Below are 14,179 nucleotides of genomic sequence, written 5' to 3'. Positions count from 1 at the left end.
GCAAGGATTAATCATATCTCAGAAAAGAGCCTAGCTTCGAGACAGTTGTGGTATACACATGTAATCCCAGTACTCAGGAGAAAGATTGCAGTGAGTTCAAGACCAGCCTGGGCTACATAGTGAGACTGTCTCAAAAAAAATAAATAAAATAAAAATTTTTTTTTTTGTCTTTTTCCTTTTTTTATCCGTACTGGGGATTGAACTCAGGACTGCCTGCTTACAAGGTAGGCGCTTATGCCACTGAGCTAACTCCCCAGCCCCAATAAAATAAAATTTAAAATATATATATATATAGAGAGAGAGAGGAGAGAGCAAGGTACAATGGCTTATGTCTGTAACCCCAGCTCTTTGGAGGCTGAAGCAAGAGGATTACCCTGAGTTCGAGGCCAGCCTGGCCTGTGTAGCAAGATCCTGTCCCCACCTAAAAAAAAAAAAAAAAAAGTATTAATTTTGCAGTCTCATTTCCTTGAAGTCCCTTCACTGTTGGGAATAAGGACAAAGTGTTTTTTGCCTTGTGCTATGCAGACCACATTGTCTAATTTCTAGGACCACCTCATAGTCATCGTATGTATAATAGGCCATTTTCTTGTCTTCCTCCCCCTTCAGTGCTGGAGATTGAACACAGGACCTCCCACATGGTAGGCAGGTGCTTACTGCTGTGCCACATCCCTTTTTTTTTTTTTTTTAAGATGGAAGCCAAATCCTTTTTTTTTTTTTTGTAAATGGAAGCCATTGAGAAAGGATTGCTTTTTCTAAGTTACACAAAGTTGCTGTGCGTGCTAACAGTGGAGTGGGGTGAGGGGAGGGTGCAAATTCCACAGATACTTGCTAAGCACCATACTGTAGGGCAGGCCTTTAGCCTTGAGCCCCATGATAAACAAGCTGTGGTAAAAACTGCTTTGTCTAGAGGGGTGCCAAAGTAACACTGTCCATGCAATGTTACCATGCAGTTAATTGCTGCTTTTCAAAGGGACACTGGTGGGCCCTGCTGAGACACCAGAAAAGGCTTCTTGGAGTCAGTTTATAAATGATCAAAATTGGTGGGTGAATTCCTCTGATATGGGACCTCTGAGCTCTGAGCTGGATTCCTGGCTGGTAAACAGTTGGCTTATGCTGTCGTGTGGATAAGCCTCTTGCACCACAGCTCTGCCAGGGAGCAGCATTCCTAAGATCCCAGAGAGGTGCCTAGGTGGAAGGTGAAGCGGAGTAACCATGGGCCTGTTACAAAGTAAGACTTTTTGGTGCCCACTGCCCTTCAACAGCTTCCAAATGACAGGTTATTTGTTCAGAGAGAAGTGGGGTTGGGTGTCTGGCAAGGATTGAAAGGGCACCAAAGTTGGGAATACTAAACCAGGCTCACTACCAAGTTCTGTTCCTCATTCTGGGGAAGACTATAAAGTTACAAGGCAAAAATGACCCTCTGGGACCCATGCCTTCTAGTCCTGCTTATTGTTGAGTGCCAACTGAGATAGGTTTGGGGAGGTTTATAGAGAAAGAAGCTCTGCTTGTATGCCCAAAGGATTTGGCCTTGGATAGAAATTGGAACCCAAGCTTCCTGGATGACACAGAGGGCATGGCCTGCCAGGGTAGGCTTTAGAAGAGCAAAGACCCAATTCAAGTATCAGAGGAGGATGATTGGTTCCAAATTTAGGCTTGGAGGTACAAGGATGCTTATCCAGGCAGCCAAGGACTGTAAAGCTGCAAGGATTTCCTAGGCAGGTGCCTGCTTGGTTTCCAGGATAGAACACACTTCAGTGGAGAAATGGAACAGTAGTGACCAGCTGGATCCCCCGCCCGGGTACGAGGGGGAGGGACAGCCCTGGGAGAAGGGCGGGGGGCGTGGCCAGGGGGACTTAAGGCGGAGCCCTGGCATTCTGGCAGGGCCGGAGACCGGCAGTAGAAACGGGCTGGGCTGGCACTCACCCCGACCCCCCTTCACTGCTATGGTAGCCCATCAGTAGCAGGTTCCAGGCCTCCAGGGACATGAGGGCAGAGTTGGCGGCAGCCAGGTGCGCAGAGCCGCGGGAGCTCTAGGGCGCTCGAGGGGGCAGCTCTGCCTGCTGCGCGCTCTGGTGCCTGTAGAGATGTCGAACTGACAGGAGGACTAGTGAGGACAAGGACGCTCCCTTTTAGCTCAAGCCTGCTGCTCCCATGGCACTGCCGGCGAGCCTCTTGCCCCTGTGCTGCTTGGCACTTCTGACACTGCCTGCCCAGAGCTGCGGACCCGGCCGCGGACCTGTCGGTCGGCGCCGCTATGGGCGCAAGCAGCCTGTGCCACTGCTCTATAAGCAATTTGTGCCCAGCGTGCCCGAGCGGACCCTGGGCGCCAGTGGGCCAGCCGAGGGGAGGGTGGCAAGGGGCTCCGAGCGCTTCCGGGACCTGGTGCCCAACTACAACCCCGACATCATCTTCAAGGATGAGGAGAACAGTGGTGCCGACCGCCTAATGACAGAGGTAAGCAGGATCTCTTCCCACCTGTGTCAGGGCACTGCCAACTCCTCTGGCAGCCTAGGAGAGTGAGCCAGGCATCATCTACAGAGACTTTATAGTCTTAAAGACTCCTTCAACACTCTCCTCTGAAAACTAACCTGCTGGCAGGACAGTGCTTTAGGAGGCGTCCCAACCAGGAGAGCTGGGATGGGGCATTGGGGAGGGACTGACTAGTGAGAGTGAAGCTGGGAGAGGCCCTGGGGGCGGGGAAAGGAGGGTGGAGGATGGCGGCAGGCGAGACGGGAAATGGCTGAGGCGTGGACCGGGGGTCAGCCACTGAGCCAGGCAGGAAGGGCTGGGGTGAGCTAAGGGCCAGGAGCTGGCTGGGCAGCAGACAGAAGGCTCTACCCTCACCCTGGCTCCTGTGACCCCACTGTGAAAAGTTCTAAGAGCCAAAGCAAAGAGACAAGGGGACTGAAAGAGGGGCAGCTAGTTGTCAGGTCATCAAGTCATCCACCTGAGGGCCTGGGTACAATTGTCTTGGGCATGTGACAGGTGTCCTAGAACAAGGGCAGGGCTATTCTAGGGTGACATTTAAAGGGAGTGGCATCCTCAAGAATAGATGAGCCCTGCTAAAAATCAAAAGGGTCTCCTGGGTCCTTCAAGCTCAAGTTTAGCTCAGGGGCTTTCCTTTGAATTAAAGAATTAAATTCAACTAACTATTACTAGCATTTACTGCAGACTGGAATCAAACCCACCTGCAGTGAGGTGTCCTGTGCCTTGGAAGAGAAGCAGCACCTCTGATCAGTGATCTGGAGTGTCAGAACTGAAAAGAAATTGGAAGTCACATTTCTTCACCCTGTCACATCCCTTATTTCACATTTGAGAGCAGAGCCCCTGGAGGAAAAGCAGTTTAATCAAAGTCACAACAAATTGGTGGCATTGCAGGGACTGAATTCAGAGCCACTGATTTTAAATCTTATATACTTTCCATTACACCACCTAATTGTGTATGGAGAGAGAAGGTGGGGGAAGAGGGAGGGAGACGGATTTCCTCTGATTAATTGCCATAATTTTCCAGGTTACTTTGTTAGGAGAACCTGTGCAGGGGAGAAAATTCCTCCTTGCTTCTGTACTGAAACCTCCCTCCTACTCTGTGATCCAGAAGGGGACATTACTTTTTCCCTCCTTGGTCATGGAACACCGTGGTCCTTTCCTCAGACTGCCACCTGCAGCAGAGGGGGCAGGACAAGGGACAGGCCCAGGAGGGGTTCTGTCCGGCTTGGGAACCCCCTCAGTCCTCCTTATCTCCCACACCCTGGCTGCAAAAGGCCTCCATTGAGTCAGCTCTGCACTGGGCTGCTGCCCCCGCAGATCACAGCCTCCCAAAGGGATAAAATGACAAGAAGTTGGAAGGAGCTACTACTTTTCCTGACCCTGCCCGCAGAGGTGGGGGCGACCAGGGAAGGAGGGCAGGGGGGATGTGTCCTCCTGGCAGTCAGGAAAAGCAAGCCCAAGGTGAGAGGTGGGAGGGAAGAGAAAAGGAGGTTGTGTTCTGCTCCTCCCGCGGTGTCCGCGCTGTGGTGCGCGCCAAGGTCTCCAGTCCCAGACTGGGGCGGCCGAGATAACTGTGGCCTCACTCCCCGACACAGGCTTGCAGTCGCTGCTGCTTTTCCGCTTCGCCACTCCCACCCTGCAGGGGGGCCCCCAGATCCGCGCAAGGGCAGCGCCTGCCAGTGTTCTCAGGTGCAACTCCCACGTCTCCCGGCTGCTTCTGGAAGAGATGGACAAATGGAGGCTCTGGCGGCTTGCAGAGTTTTCGCTGGAACTGGGAGGACTGGCCGCGCTGGGGGAGGGGACCTGGCGGGCCGGAGCAGGGATGGGGGGCGCGGCTTTCTGCCCTTTCCTCTCCCTGAGCTGGGGTGGCTGAAAAGCGCCTTTGTGGCTGGAGCTGCTGAGTCCGCTTCTCCCGGCGCGTTCCCGGCCTCGGCCCGGGATTCTCGCTCAGTTAAGTCATCCCGGAGAATGGCTATTGTGCTTCGTGCAGCCCCCGCCATCCAACCCTTTTTCCAACAGCCTCGATCCTGCAAAGCTTCTCTTGGGCACCTCTATGAGTGGCACCCAGGCCACAAAAGGGTTAATGCTAGGGGCCAAAAGGAGGAGGAGGAGGAAGGAAGGAAGGAAGGAAGGAAGGAAGCAATGCCCAGTGCCAGAGAAGGCGACGAAACAAAAGATGAATCAGGCTGAGGGAGGGTAGCCAGGGCACCAAGCGGGGGGCCAGGCTCAAACAGGGGCTCCTCTCTGGGAGCCAGGCCCTCCCTAACCAAGCTACCAACTGGCCTTCTCTCATGTTGGGCCGAGGTTCCAGAGAACAAGTAATGGTGAGGGGCTCAGTATCGAAAATGGGGAGAGAAAGCTAGGTGGGAGGCCCCTCTTAACCTCAGAAATGACCCCACAATTTTCCAACGATGCCCTGAAAACAAGAGTGCAGATTGGCATCTACACCTCTTTAGAGTCTTGATTCCCTTGGACCCTCAGAAGTGTGTGTGTGGGGGGGGGGGAGTGGGGTGGACCCAGAGAACAAGGAAGAATGGAGGCTCTGACTGAGGTCACTCTTGCCCCCATGGTGATGGCAGTGATAAGGGAGAAACCGACTCTTTCATTCCCGCCAGCGTTGTAAGGAGCGGGTGAACGCACTGGCTATTGCAGTGATGAACATGTGGCCCGGAGTGCGCCTCCGGGTGACCGAAGGCTGGGATGAGGACGGCCACCACGCTCAGGACTCACTGCACTACGAAGGTCGTGCTTTGGACATCACCACGTCTGATCGCGATCGCAATAAGTATGGGCTGCTGGCGCGCCTGGCAGTGGAAGCCGGCTTCGACTGGGTCTACTACGAGTCCCGGAACCATGTCCACGTGTCAGTCAAAGCTGGTACGGGCGGGGACCGGGCTTGAGGTCCGCCCTCCAAGGGGGTTTCCTCCGGGAAAGACTAAGTGTGCGTTAGCATCGTAAACCACCCTTCCATTTCTGCCCAGGTTGGGGCCAGACCCGTGGGAAATTGCACTGCCCAAGACTGGCGAGATCTGCGTTGGGCTTGACCCATATCTTTGAGAATCTGTACTAGCGTCCTGGAACCACGACTCCAGATTCAATCCTCTCTCTGTGCTTACTCCCTGCAGATAACTCTCTGGCGGTCCGCGCGGGAGGCTGCTTTCCGGGAAACGCCACTGTGCGCCTGCGGAGCGGCGAGCGGAAGGGGCTGCGGGAACTGCACCGCGGGGACTGGGTCCTGGCCGCAGATGCGGCTGGTCGCGTGGTGCCCACGCCAGTGCTGCTCTTCCTGGACCGAGACCTGCAGCGTCGGGCCTCATTCGTAGCTGTGGAGACCGAGCGGCCTCCGCGCAAACTGTTGCTCACGCCCTGGCACCTAGTGTTTGCCGCTCGAGGGCCAGCGCCAGAGCCAGGCGACTTTGCACCAGTGTTCGCGCGCCGGTTACGCGCGGGGGACTCTGTGCTGGCGCCCGGCGGGGGCGCGCTTCGGCCAGCGCGAGTGGCCCGTGTGGCGCGGGAGGAAGCAGTGGGTGTGTTCGCGCCCCTTACGGCTCACGGGACCCTGCTGGTCAACGACGTTCTGGCCTCTTGCTACGCGGTCCTAGAGAGTCACCAGTGGGCGCACCGCGCCTTTGCTCCTTTGCGCCTGCTGCACGCGCTGGGGGCGCTGTTGCCTGGGGGCTCGGTCCAGCCGACTGGCATGCACTGGTACTCTCGCCTCCTCTACCGCCTGGCGGAGGAGCTACTGGGCTGAGCGCCCCAGGCATAGCGACCTTGGGGCGCTCGACAAAAACGGGTCCTGCTGGCTGAGATCTGCAATTGCAGGAAACAGGCGAAGCTGATTGGGAGGGTGGGAGGGGAAAGGGAGGAAGGGGGCTGTTAGGAAACTGCCTGGTTTGGGACAACTTTCTACCGAACGGAAGCAGCTCCTGCGCCTTGGTAGATGGAGTTGATGGTGGGCACTCCGTAACTAGGACCGTTTAGCCTTTTCTTCCTCTGAGCGTGAGCCCCACTTGATAGTTTTATTTTATTTTCTATTTATAAATTGTAATATAATGAGCTGGTTGCCCAGCAGCCAAGGTGAGGGTGCGGGGCACGGCGTTAACAGTGTCTGATAGTTAGCCAATCTGATGTCTCATGTTTTTCTGAGGTGGGCTAATAAAGGGAAGGATTCCAGGAGCTTATTGGAAATCACTTCCATTCAGAGGGTGATTCGCCTCAGAGACTAATCCGAGTCAACACTTTACTTCCGGCTCCTCCTCTTTCCTCAGCAGGGTCTTTGGGACCCTTTTCTTCTCCGCTGAAGGGTGTCCCAATCCATCACAACAGAGACCAAAAGTGTTTTGCTCCAGTTTACGCTGCTGTTCCCATCTTCCTGCCAGCAGAAGAACAGTGTTCTTCCCCTGAGGCTGCATACCGACCTCCGGAGGGGCAGAGTTGTCCAGAGCGGAAAGGCACTTGCACATCCTTTCTCTGTCCACAGGGGTCTAGCAGGGACTCAGGCCCCATACGTAATGACACTTAAAACACGTCGGTCCTCTATTGTTAGCAACCTGGCCCTTTCCTCATCCTATCCTAATGTGGTCCAAATGATTTTTATTCCGGGATGTCTGGGCCAACTGACGATCCCTGGGAATTTATGAGTAATAACTAGGAATGGACACACACTCCTGGCCTTAAAAAAACAGGGCTGAAGCCTTTCCTTACTGAAGGGCTGCAGGGAACAACTGGCTGTACATTGGGAAAACAAACTTCACAGGCAAGGGGAACATAAGTATTAAACCTGACCTCCTTTCCTGATCGCCAGCCCTGGTTGTTGTTTCTACTGGCTTCCTCCATTGCGCTCTCTTCTCTCTTCTCTCTTCTCTCTCTCTCTTCTCTCTTCTCTCTTCTTTCTCTTTTCTCTTCTCTCCTCTCTTCTCTCCGCTTCTGTCTTCTCTCCTCTCTCTCTCTCTTTCTCTCTCTCCCATTATTTCTGGTTCTACTTCCCTGACCTGGGTATTTGGGAAGATTTGGGTTCCAACAGACACCTGGAACCCAACCAGGCAGGTGCCCTTGAGTTAGAAACAGAAGCTCTGGGGAAATTGGCTTGCTCTGGAAGGGGAATGTCCGGGGGTCTAAGAGACAGTCATTAAGTCCTAGTGATTAAGTCCTAGGGAACAGACCCTGCCAGCTATGCAGTTGACTAGATTGGTTCTACCTAATCCGAGCATCTGAAACCTCAGAGTCCCTGCTATACATCGCCCCCTTGTGTCCATCCCGAAGAATTCTAGGTTTATGCTTATCACAAGCTGGATGTACTGGGCCTGCGCAGAGGAGCCTTCCAGGAGTCAGAGGTGGTGGGTGGGGCTTGTTAGACCGCCCGAGGTGAGCCACAGGTGTCAGCAGCTGGCAAGGAGACCTCTTGCTCCTGTTTCGAAAGCTGTTCCAAACTCTGACACTTGTATCCCTCTTGCTAGGTGAGCTCTGTGGCTCCTAGAAGCTGGAGGTGTAGCACGGTAGTATACTTGCAGTAACCTAGACTTTCTTACATACTGAATTCCCCCCTCGTGCTGCTCACCCCCGTGTCCTTGAGGGTTTGTTTTGTTTTGTTTTTGAGACAGGATCTCACTACATAGCCCAGGCGAGTCTTAAACTCTCTGGTGATCTCTGGCCTCAGCTTCCTGAGTACTGGAATTACAGGTGTGCCTGGCTGTGAGCCTGGAGTTTAGTAATTAAGGAAGTGAGAGCAAACTGAGTTCCAGAGAATGCTTGATAAAGACAGAATTTAGAAGTGGTCTAAATTTATATTTAGTGCCCTTCCATTCCCCTTATGCTCTCAATTTACACCTGTGCCTGTCACTGTCCTCTCTTTCACTGTTCTTGTAAATGCACTCCAAACTGTGGACCTTTCTTGCTTTTCTTTCTAAGTCTCCCCCTTTGTCTGTTAAATCCTGGTGCTCTTTGACCTATCACCCAGACAAGACTGATCTGACAAGCTAATTAGTCTTTCTGTGTTGACAGGCTCCTGATTTTTAATACCCTTCTCAAGTAATGCATATAACCTAAAAGCCAGTTAAAAACAAGGCCTTGGGGCTGGAGGTTTAGCTCAGCGTAAGTGCCTGCCTTGCAAGCAGGCAGTCGCGAGTTCGATCCCCAGTACTGATAAAAAGGAAAAAGACAAAACAAAAACAAGCCCTGGATTATAAAACCATAATGGTGATGATTTGCAACATCTTAGTAACTTACACAAGGAGACATTTTGGGGTGTCTTAGTTGCTTTTCTCTTTGGTGAGACAAAATACCCAACACCCTAAGTTAAAGAAGGAAATGTGTATTTTGGGTTCATAGTTTGTAGAGGTTTCAATTCATGGCTGGCTAGCTCCAAGACAGGGTAACTTTGCAGAGGGGCAACGAGGAGGAGAAACAACCATGGCAAAGCATGGCAGGCAGCAAGCAGAAAGCAGGGACAGCAGAAGCAGCAGTAGGCCCGTGTTCTTTCTGCCCCTTTATATCCTCCCAGGCTATCTGGCCTTTTGGATGGAGCCACCCATAGTAGGGGTGAGTCTTCCCATTGTCCACACCCAGTGGTAGTCCACCAATCAGTGGACTAATGTAATACTTATACAATCTTAATTCCAGCATCACACACTGAATCCCAGCATCACATACTTAATACAGTGTCATACACTCTAGATCCAGTCACCTCTGAAAAGCCCACCTATGACAGTCTGAGGCTTTGGGGGTACATCTAGACACAAGCCATGACAGAGGGAAAGGAAAAATTGTTGGTAGGCTTTAAATTACATGCTGTAGGTTTGTTCCCATGCCTGAGGTTTATCTCTCACTCCCTACTTCTATTTCTTATTCTTGTTCCCTTCAGGCTCTCTCCCAGGTCTTCGGGAAGAAAGCCATGTATCTGACACATTCCTATAATCCCAGCTACTTGGAAGGCAGAGGCAGGAAGAGCACAAATTGAAGGCCAACCTGGGCATCTTAGTGAGATTTTGTCTCAAAGTGGAAAAAAAAAAAAAAAGCTAGGGATACTTAGTTGTAGAGTGTTTGCTTAATATGCATGAGGACCTGAGTTCACTCTGCAGTAACACACACAAAATCCATGACCCCATGCAGGAAAACACCATTTCCATGAAGCCGGTGGAAATACTTGGCAATACAACACCTTTTTTGATTAACAAGGTTTGGGAGTCAGATAGGCCTAGGGATAATGCCACTTTCCTGACAGGATTGCTGATAAAGATAGTTCCTGATGTGGAATGGGCATTCACAACTGGTTTCTATTCTTTGCATCCATTTCTCGCTACTTTTTTTCCCTTTTGCTTCTTAGCTTCTCTCCCCAACACTCCAGTAAAAGCATTATTAATGCTAATGTGTAGGGGTTGAGTGACACCTACAATTGCTTGATTTTATAACATTAACACTTTTCTGTAGAAAGTGCTGTATGATAGATTTGAGTTTTAGAGCTAAACTATACACAGCGTGTGGCGGTGCACATTTGTAATCCTAGCACTTGGGAGGCAGAGGTAAGAGGATCGTTGCAAGTTCAAGATCAGCCTGAGCTACAAAGTAGGCTCAAGGCCAGCCTGAACTGCATAGTGAGACCCTGTCTAAAAAAAAAAAAAAAGAAAAAAGGTAAACTCTAAACTATAATTAATCTTGTTTTAAAAATTTATGAAGCATTTTGTGAAGACTTTGGCAAGACCTATGTATAGGGGACTGGGGATTTAGCTCAGCGGCATAAGCGCCTGCCTTGCAAGCAGGCAGTTGTGGGTTCGATTCCTGGTACCGATAAAAAGGAAAAAGGAAAAAAAAAAAGACCTATGTATACTAAGAAACTAGTAAACATGTGGGCTGCTGGGAAAAGAAACAAGAAGCCAGGCGGTTCTTGTGAAGCAACAGCAGCCATGTGGGCTGCTAGGAGGAGAAACAGGAAGCCAGCTCTTTCATGTGAGCCAGACTGCTTGCACATTAGGAGACAAGAGAAACCCCCCTCTCCATAAGCAACTGGCTGATCTGGACAAACAGGTTGAGATGACACCTACTAAAATAAAAAATAAAACACAAAAACAGCTTAATGCTTGAAGTGTTTAGTGTTTGATTGACTTTGCAGGCCTAAAATCAGGCATCTATTTGGAGAATAACAACATAGCAATTATGAGAGATCTTCTGAAGGTGAAAGCCATTAATTCTCTATCATCTTGTTTTAACATCCGTATCATTTTGATCATTTTGTTTTGTTTGGTTTTATTCTGTTTCATTTTGCTTGGTTTTATTTTATCTGATGGCATGGGCAACTATTTCAAAGATAACAAGATATGGTAGCCATTATTGATTTCCTATTATTTTGTTTCAAAGTTCTTTTTCATTGTTTTGTTTTGATTGGTTTTATTCTCTTTTAAAAAAAAAAAAAGGTTGGGGATTTAGCTCAGCGGCATAAGTGCCTGCCTGGCAAGCAGGCAGTTGTGAGTTCGATCCCCGGTACTGATAAAAAGGAAAAAGACAAAAAAAAAAAAAAAAAACTGAAAAAAAAGAAGCTAGTAAGGTGCTCCCAAGTGCTGGGATTATAGGCATGTGCCAGTACATCCAGCAAGCTAATTATTCTTGCACATTCCCTTCATTGAATCACCATAAATTCCTTCTAGTTTTTACTATTATTATTATTTTTTTTTGCAGGACTGGGGATTGAACTCATGACCTCGTGCTTGCCAGGCAGGCACTTATGCCACTGAGCTAAATCCCCAGCCCCTATTATTACTATTTTTAAGTTATTTTTTATTTTTTTTTTAGGTCGGGTTCCTGGGATTGAACTCATGACCTCATGCTTGTCAGGCTGGTGCTTGTGCCATTGAGCTATATCCCTGCTCCCCTCCTTTTTTAATTGGGGGTTGAATCCAGGTCCTCTACACTGAACTATATTCCCAGCTTTTTAAAAAAAAATACATTTTAGGGGGCTGGGGATTTAGCTCAGCGGCATAAGCGCCTGCCTTGAAAGCAGGCAGTCGTGAGTTCAATCCCCGGTACCAATAAAAAGGAAAAAGACAAAAAACAAAAAAAAATTTTTTTTAGAGCATGAACAAACAGTGATTTTTTTTTTTTTTTTTTGGTACTGGGGATCAAACTTGAAACCTCATGCTTCTTATGCTTGCCAGGCAGGCACTTATGCCACTGAGCTAAATCCCCAGCAAACAGTAATTTTTGTTGACAAACAGTAATTTTATTCTAGCCACACATATAAAAATAGATATTATTTGAATGACTTATAGTCTCCTCTTTTATAAGTGCCCAGCCTTTGTTTTTTGAGACAGGGTCCCACTATATAGTTCAGGCTGGACTCGAACTCACTATGTAGCCCATGTTGACTTTAAAATCACAACAATCTTCCTACTTCAGCCTCCTGAATGTGTGTGCCACCACTCTCTCCAGGAGAAAAGGAGGGAGCCCACTAAAAGCCTATATACCCTGTATTCTTAAGTGATCACTCATCCATTACTAACCAGGCCCTACCCTGCTTAGCTTTTTTTTTTTTTTTTTTGTCTTTTTCCTTTTTATCGGTACCAGGGATCGAACTCACGACTGCCTGCTTGCAAGGCAGGCGCTTTTGCCGCTGAGCTAATTCCCCAGCCCCCCTGCTTAGCTTTTGAGATCAGATCAGATCAGGCATATTCAGGGTGGTATGGCCACAGATATATTTTGTTATGGTAGCCCTGGAAGATCAATACAAACTTTCAGAAAAAATGTTTTAGTTTTTTTTTTTTTAGTACTAGTAACTCAACCCTGGGCCTTCAAAGTGAGTTACTTCCCCAGTCCTTTTCTATTTTTATTTTGATCCAGAGTCTCCTTAAGTCCTTAAATTGTCCAGGCTGAGCTCCAGCATAAGAGCTTCCTGCTTTACCCTCCCAGAGCACTTGTGGGCCCCTGTCTGGCTCCAGAAATCTTTATAGGAGAAAAAGGCTAGTGATAAAACAAGGTCGTTACTTAAGGAGCATAAGACTAATTTTGTCATCAAGGCACAGATACAGGAATCTATCAGACCCACCTTTCTTCTTTAGAATATTTCTGTTGATAAATTATTAATTTTAATTTTGTGTTTCATTATATAAAACAATGAATACTTAAAAGGAAAAAATATTGTTTTAATATTTATTGAATGTAAAAAATCAAAAATTTTAAGATAGACTGGCTTTTGTGTATAACATCTAAAAAAGAATGTCAGAAATAGATTCCTTTATTAACTGCAATGAAAAATACCAATTGCATGATAAAAAAACTCTACTTCAGTTATCACACCTGAGGCAGTCTGCAAATGTGATAATAGCATGTTCCATAGATACGCATCACTTACTCTGATAGCACATATTTTTCGCTTGCTTGGTATCTTAGTGGTACTTGATATCTTAGTGGTCTTGCTATTGTGTCAGAAGGTTCTTATTTTATTATATAGTGTGTAGTTAATGGGAACATGAAACATCAAAAGATAAATTATTACATTCTTAATATGTATTAAGTACTTAGAATAGACACCAACATGTTCACATCAGTTGTATACTTGCTTACAAAACCTAAAAAAGAAAACCTCAGAATGTCTTCATCAGAAAAGTAAAAATGCTGACGAAGCCCAAGTTTGAGTTGAGAAAACTCACGGAGCTTCATGGTAAAGGTGGTAGCCCTGGGAAAGCTCCTGGGAATGAGATGAGCTAAAGTTGAACGAGCTAATGGATATGAACCACCAGTCCAAGAGTCTTTAATGATCCGTATTTTTAATAATGATAAATAAAATCTGTTGGGAGCCACGGCCGAGCCTGGTCGCCTTACTTGGCGGACGTGAGGCCTGTAAGAAAGAGCAAAGCCTGAGCTAGATTACCCCTCCCATCGAGTGTGCTAAGATGGCGCTTATCTCCTGCTTCCTGCTTGGTAAACAACCCGCCCTGTAAGATAATCTGCCTAGCAACAACTGATGTTAGCCAATCAGCCCGCATCGCACGCTTTGAACTGATTGGCCACTGTTACCCTATAAAAGTGAGTGCCTCTCCCGCCACGAGAGAAGAAGCACGGAAGGAGCCGCGGAGAGCGGACCGGTAGAGGCTTCGGGACAGACTGTAGAGAAGAAGCACGGAAGGAGCCGCGGAGAGCGGACTGGTAGAGGCTTCGGGACAGACTGTAGAGAAAGAAGCACTGAAGGAGCCGCGGAGAGCGGACCGGTAGAGGCTTCGGCCGGGAAGAATCCCGGGGCAGACTGTACGGAGAGGGAAAATAAAGAAAGCCCAGCCACTGCCAGATCTTGTCGTGTGTTCTTCCTGCCGGCCGGGAGCGACACCGACAAAAATCCTATTTGTGATGACAAAAAATAACATCAGAAATAAATTTCTATGTAAATTACAATGAAAATACCAATAGCACCCTACTCCAAAAATAACCTTTGCTTCAACCATCACATCCAAGGCAGTCTTCACACATGACAAATGTTTGTTCCATAAGCTTCCATTTTCATTGCTTACATTTATAGTATATATATTTTGTTTTTCTGTACTTTCTTGTAGGCCACAGTCAACATCTTTTTTGTTTTCATGTTGTCATAGAAGGTGTTTGTGATGCTGTGCTGCTTCACAATTTTTTTGTTTAGTTCCCTGTGCAGAAAAATTTTGTTTTTCTTCTGCTATAAATGATTTCTTTTTATTTATTTAATTTTATTTGTTTGTTT

The 14,179-nt window shown here is 48.3% G+C and overlaps 1 protein-coding gene across 1 annotated transcript; it reads left to right on the top strand.

Annotated features, from left to right (window-relative positions):
• The first annotated feature begins 420 nt into the window (after window positions 1-420).
• Window positions 421-6,663, top strand: Dhh (desert hedgehog signaling molecule). The gene is made up of 3 exons (XM_003475812.5): window positions 421-2,454; window positions 5,103-5,364; window positions 5,613-6,663. The coding sequence occupies exons 1-3, from the start codon at window positions 2,152-2,154 to the stop codon at window positions 6,236-6,238; spliced, it is 1,191 nt and encodes a 396-aa protein (XP_003475860.1). The 5' UTR covers window positions 421-2,151; the 3' UTR covers window positions 6,239-6,663.
• Window positions 6,664-14,179: the final 7,516 nt, after the last annotated feature.

The sequence above is a fragment of the Cavia porcellus genome, unplaced genomic scaffold, assembly GCF_034190915.1.
Source record: "Cavia porcellus strain 051 isolate PalLab524CR breed Dunkin Hartley unplaced genomic scaffold, mCavPor4.1 scaffold_8, whole genome shotgun sequence".
NCBI lineage: Eukaryota > Metazoa > Chordata > Mammalia > Rodentia > Caviidae > Cavia > Cavia porcellus.
This window is presented reverse-complemented; position numbering and strand designations above follow the sequence as displayed.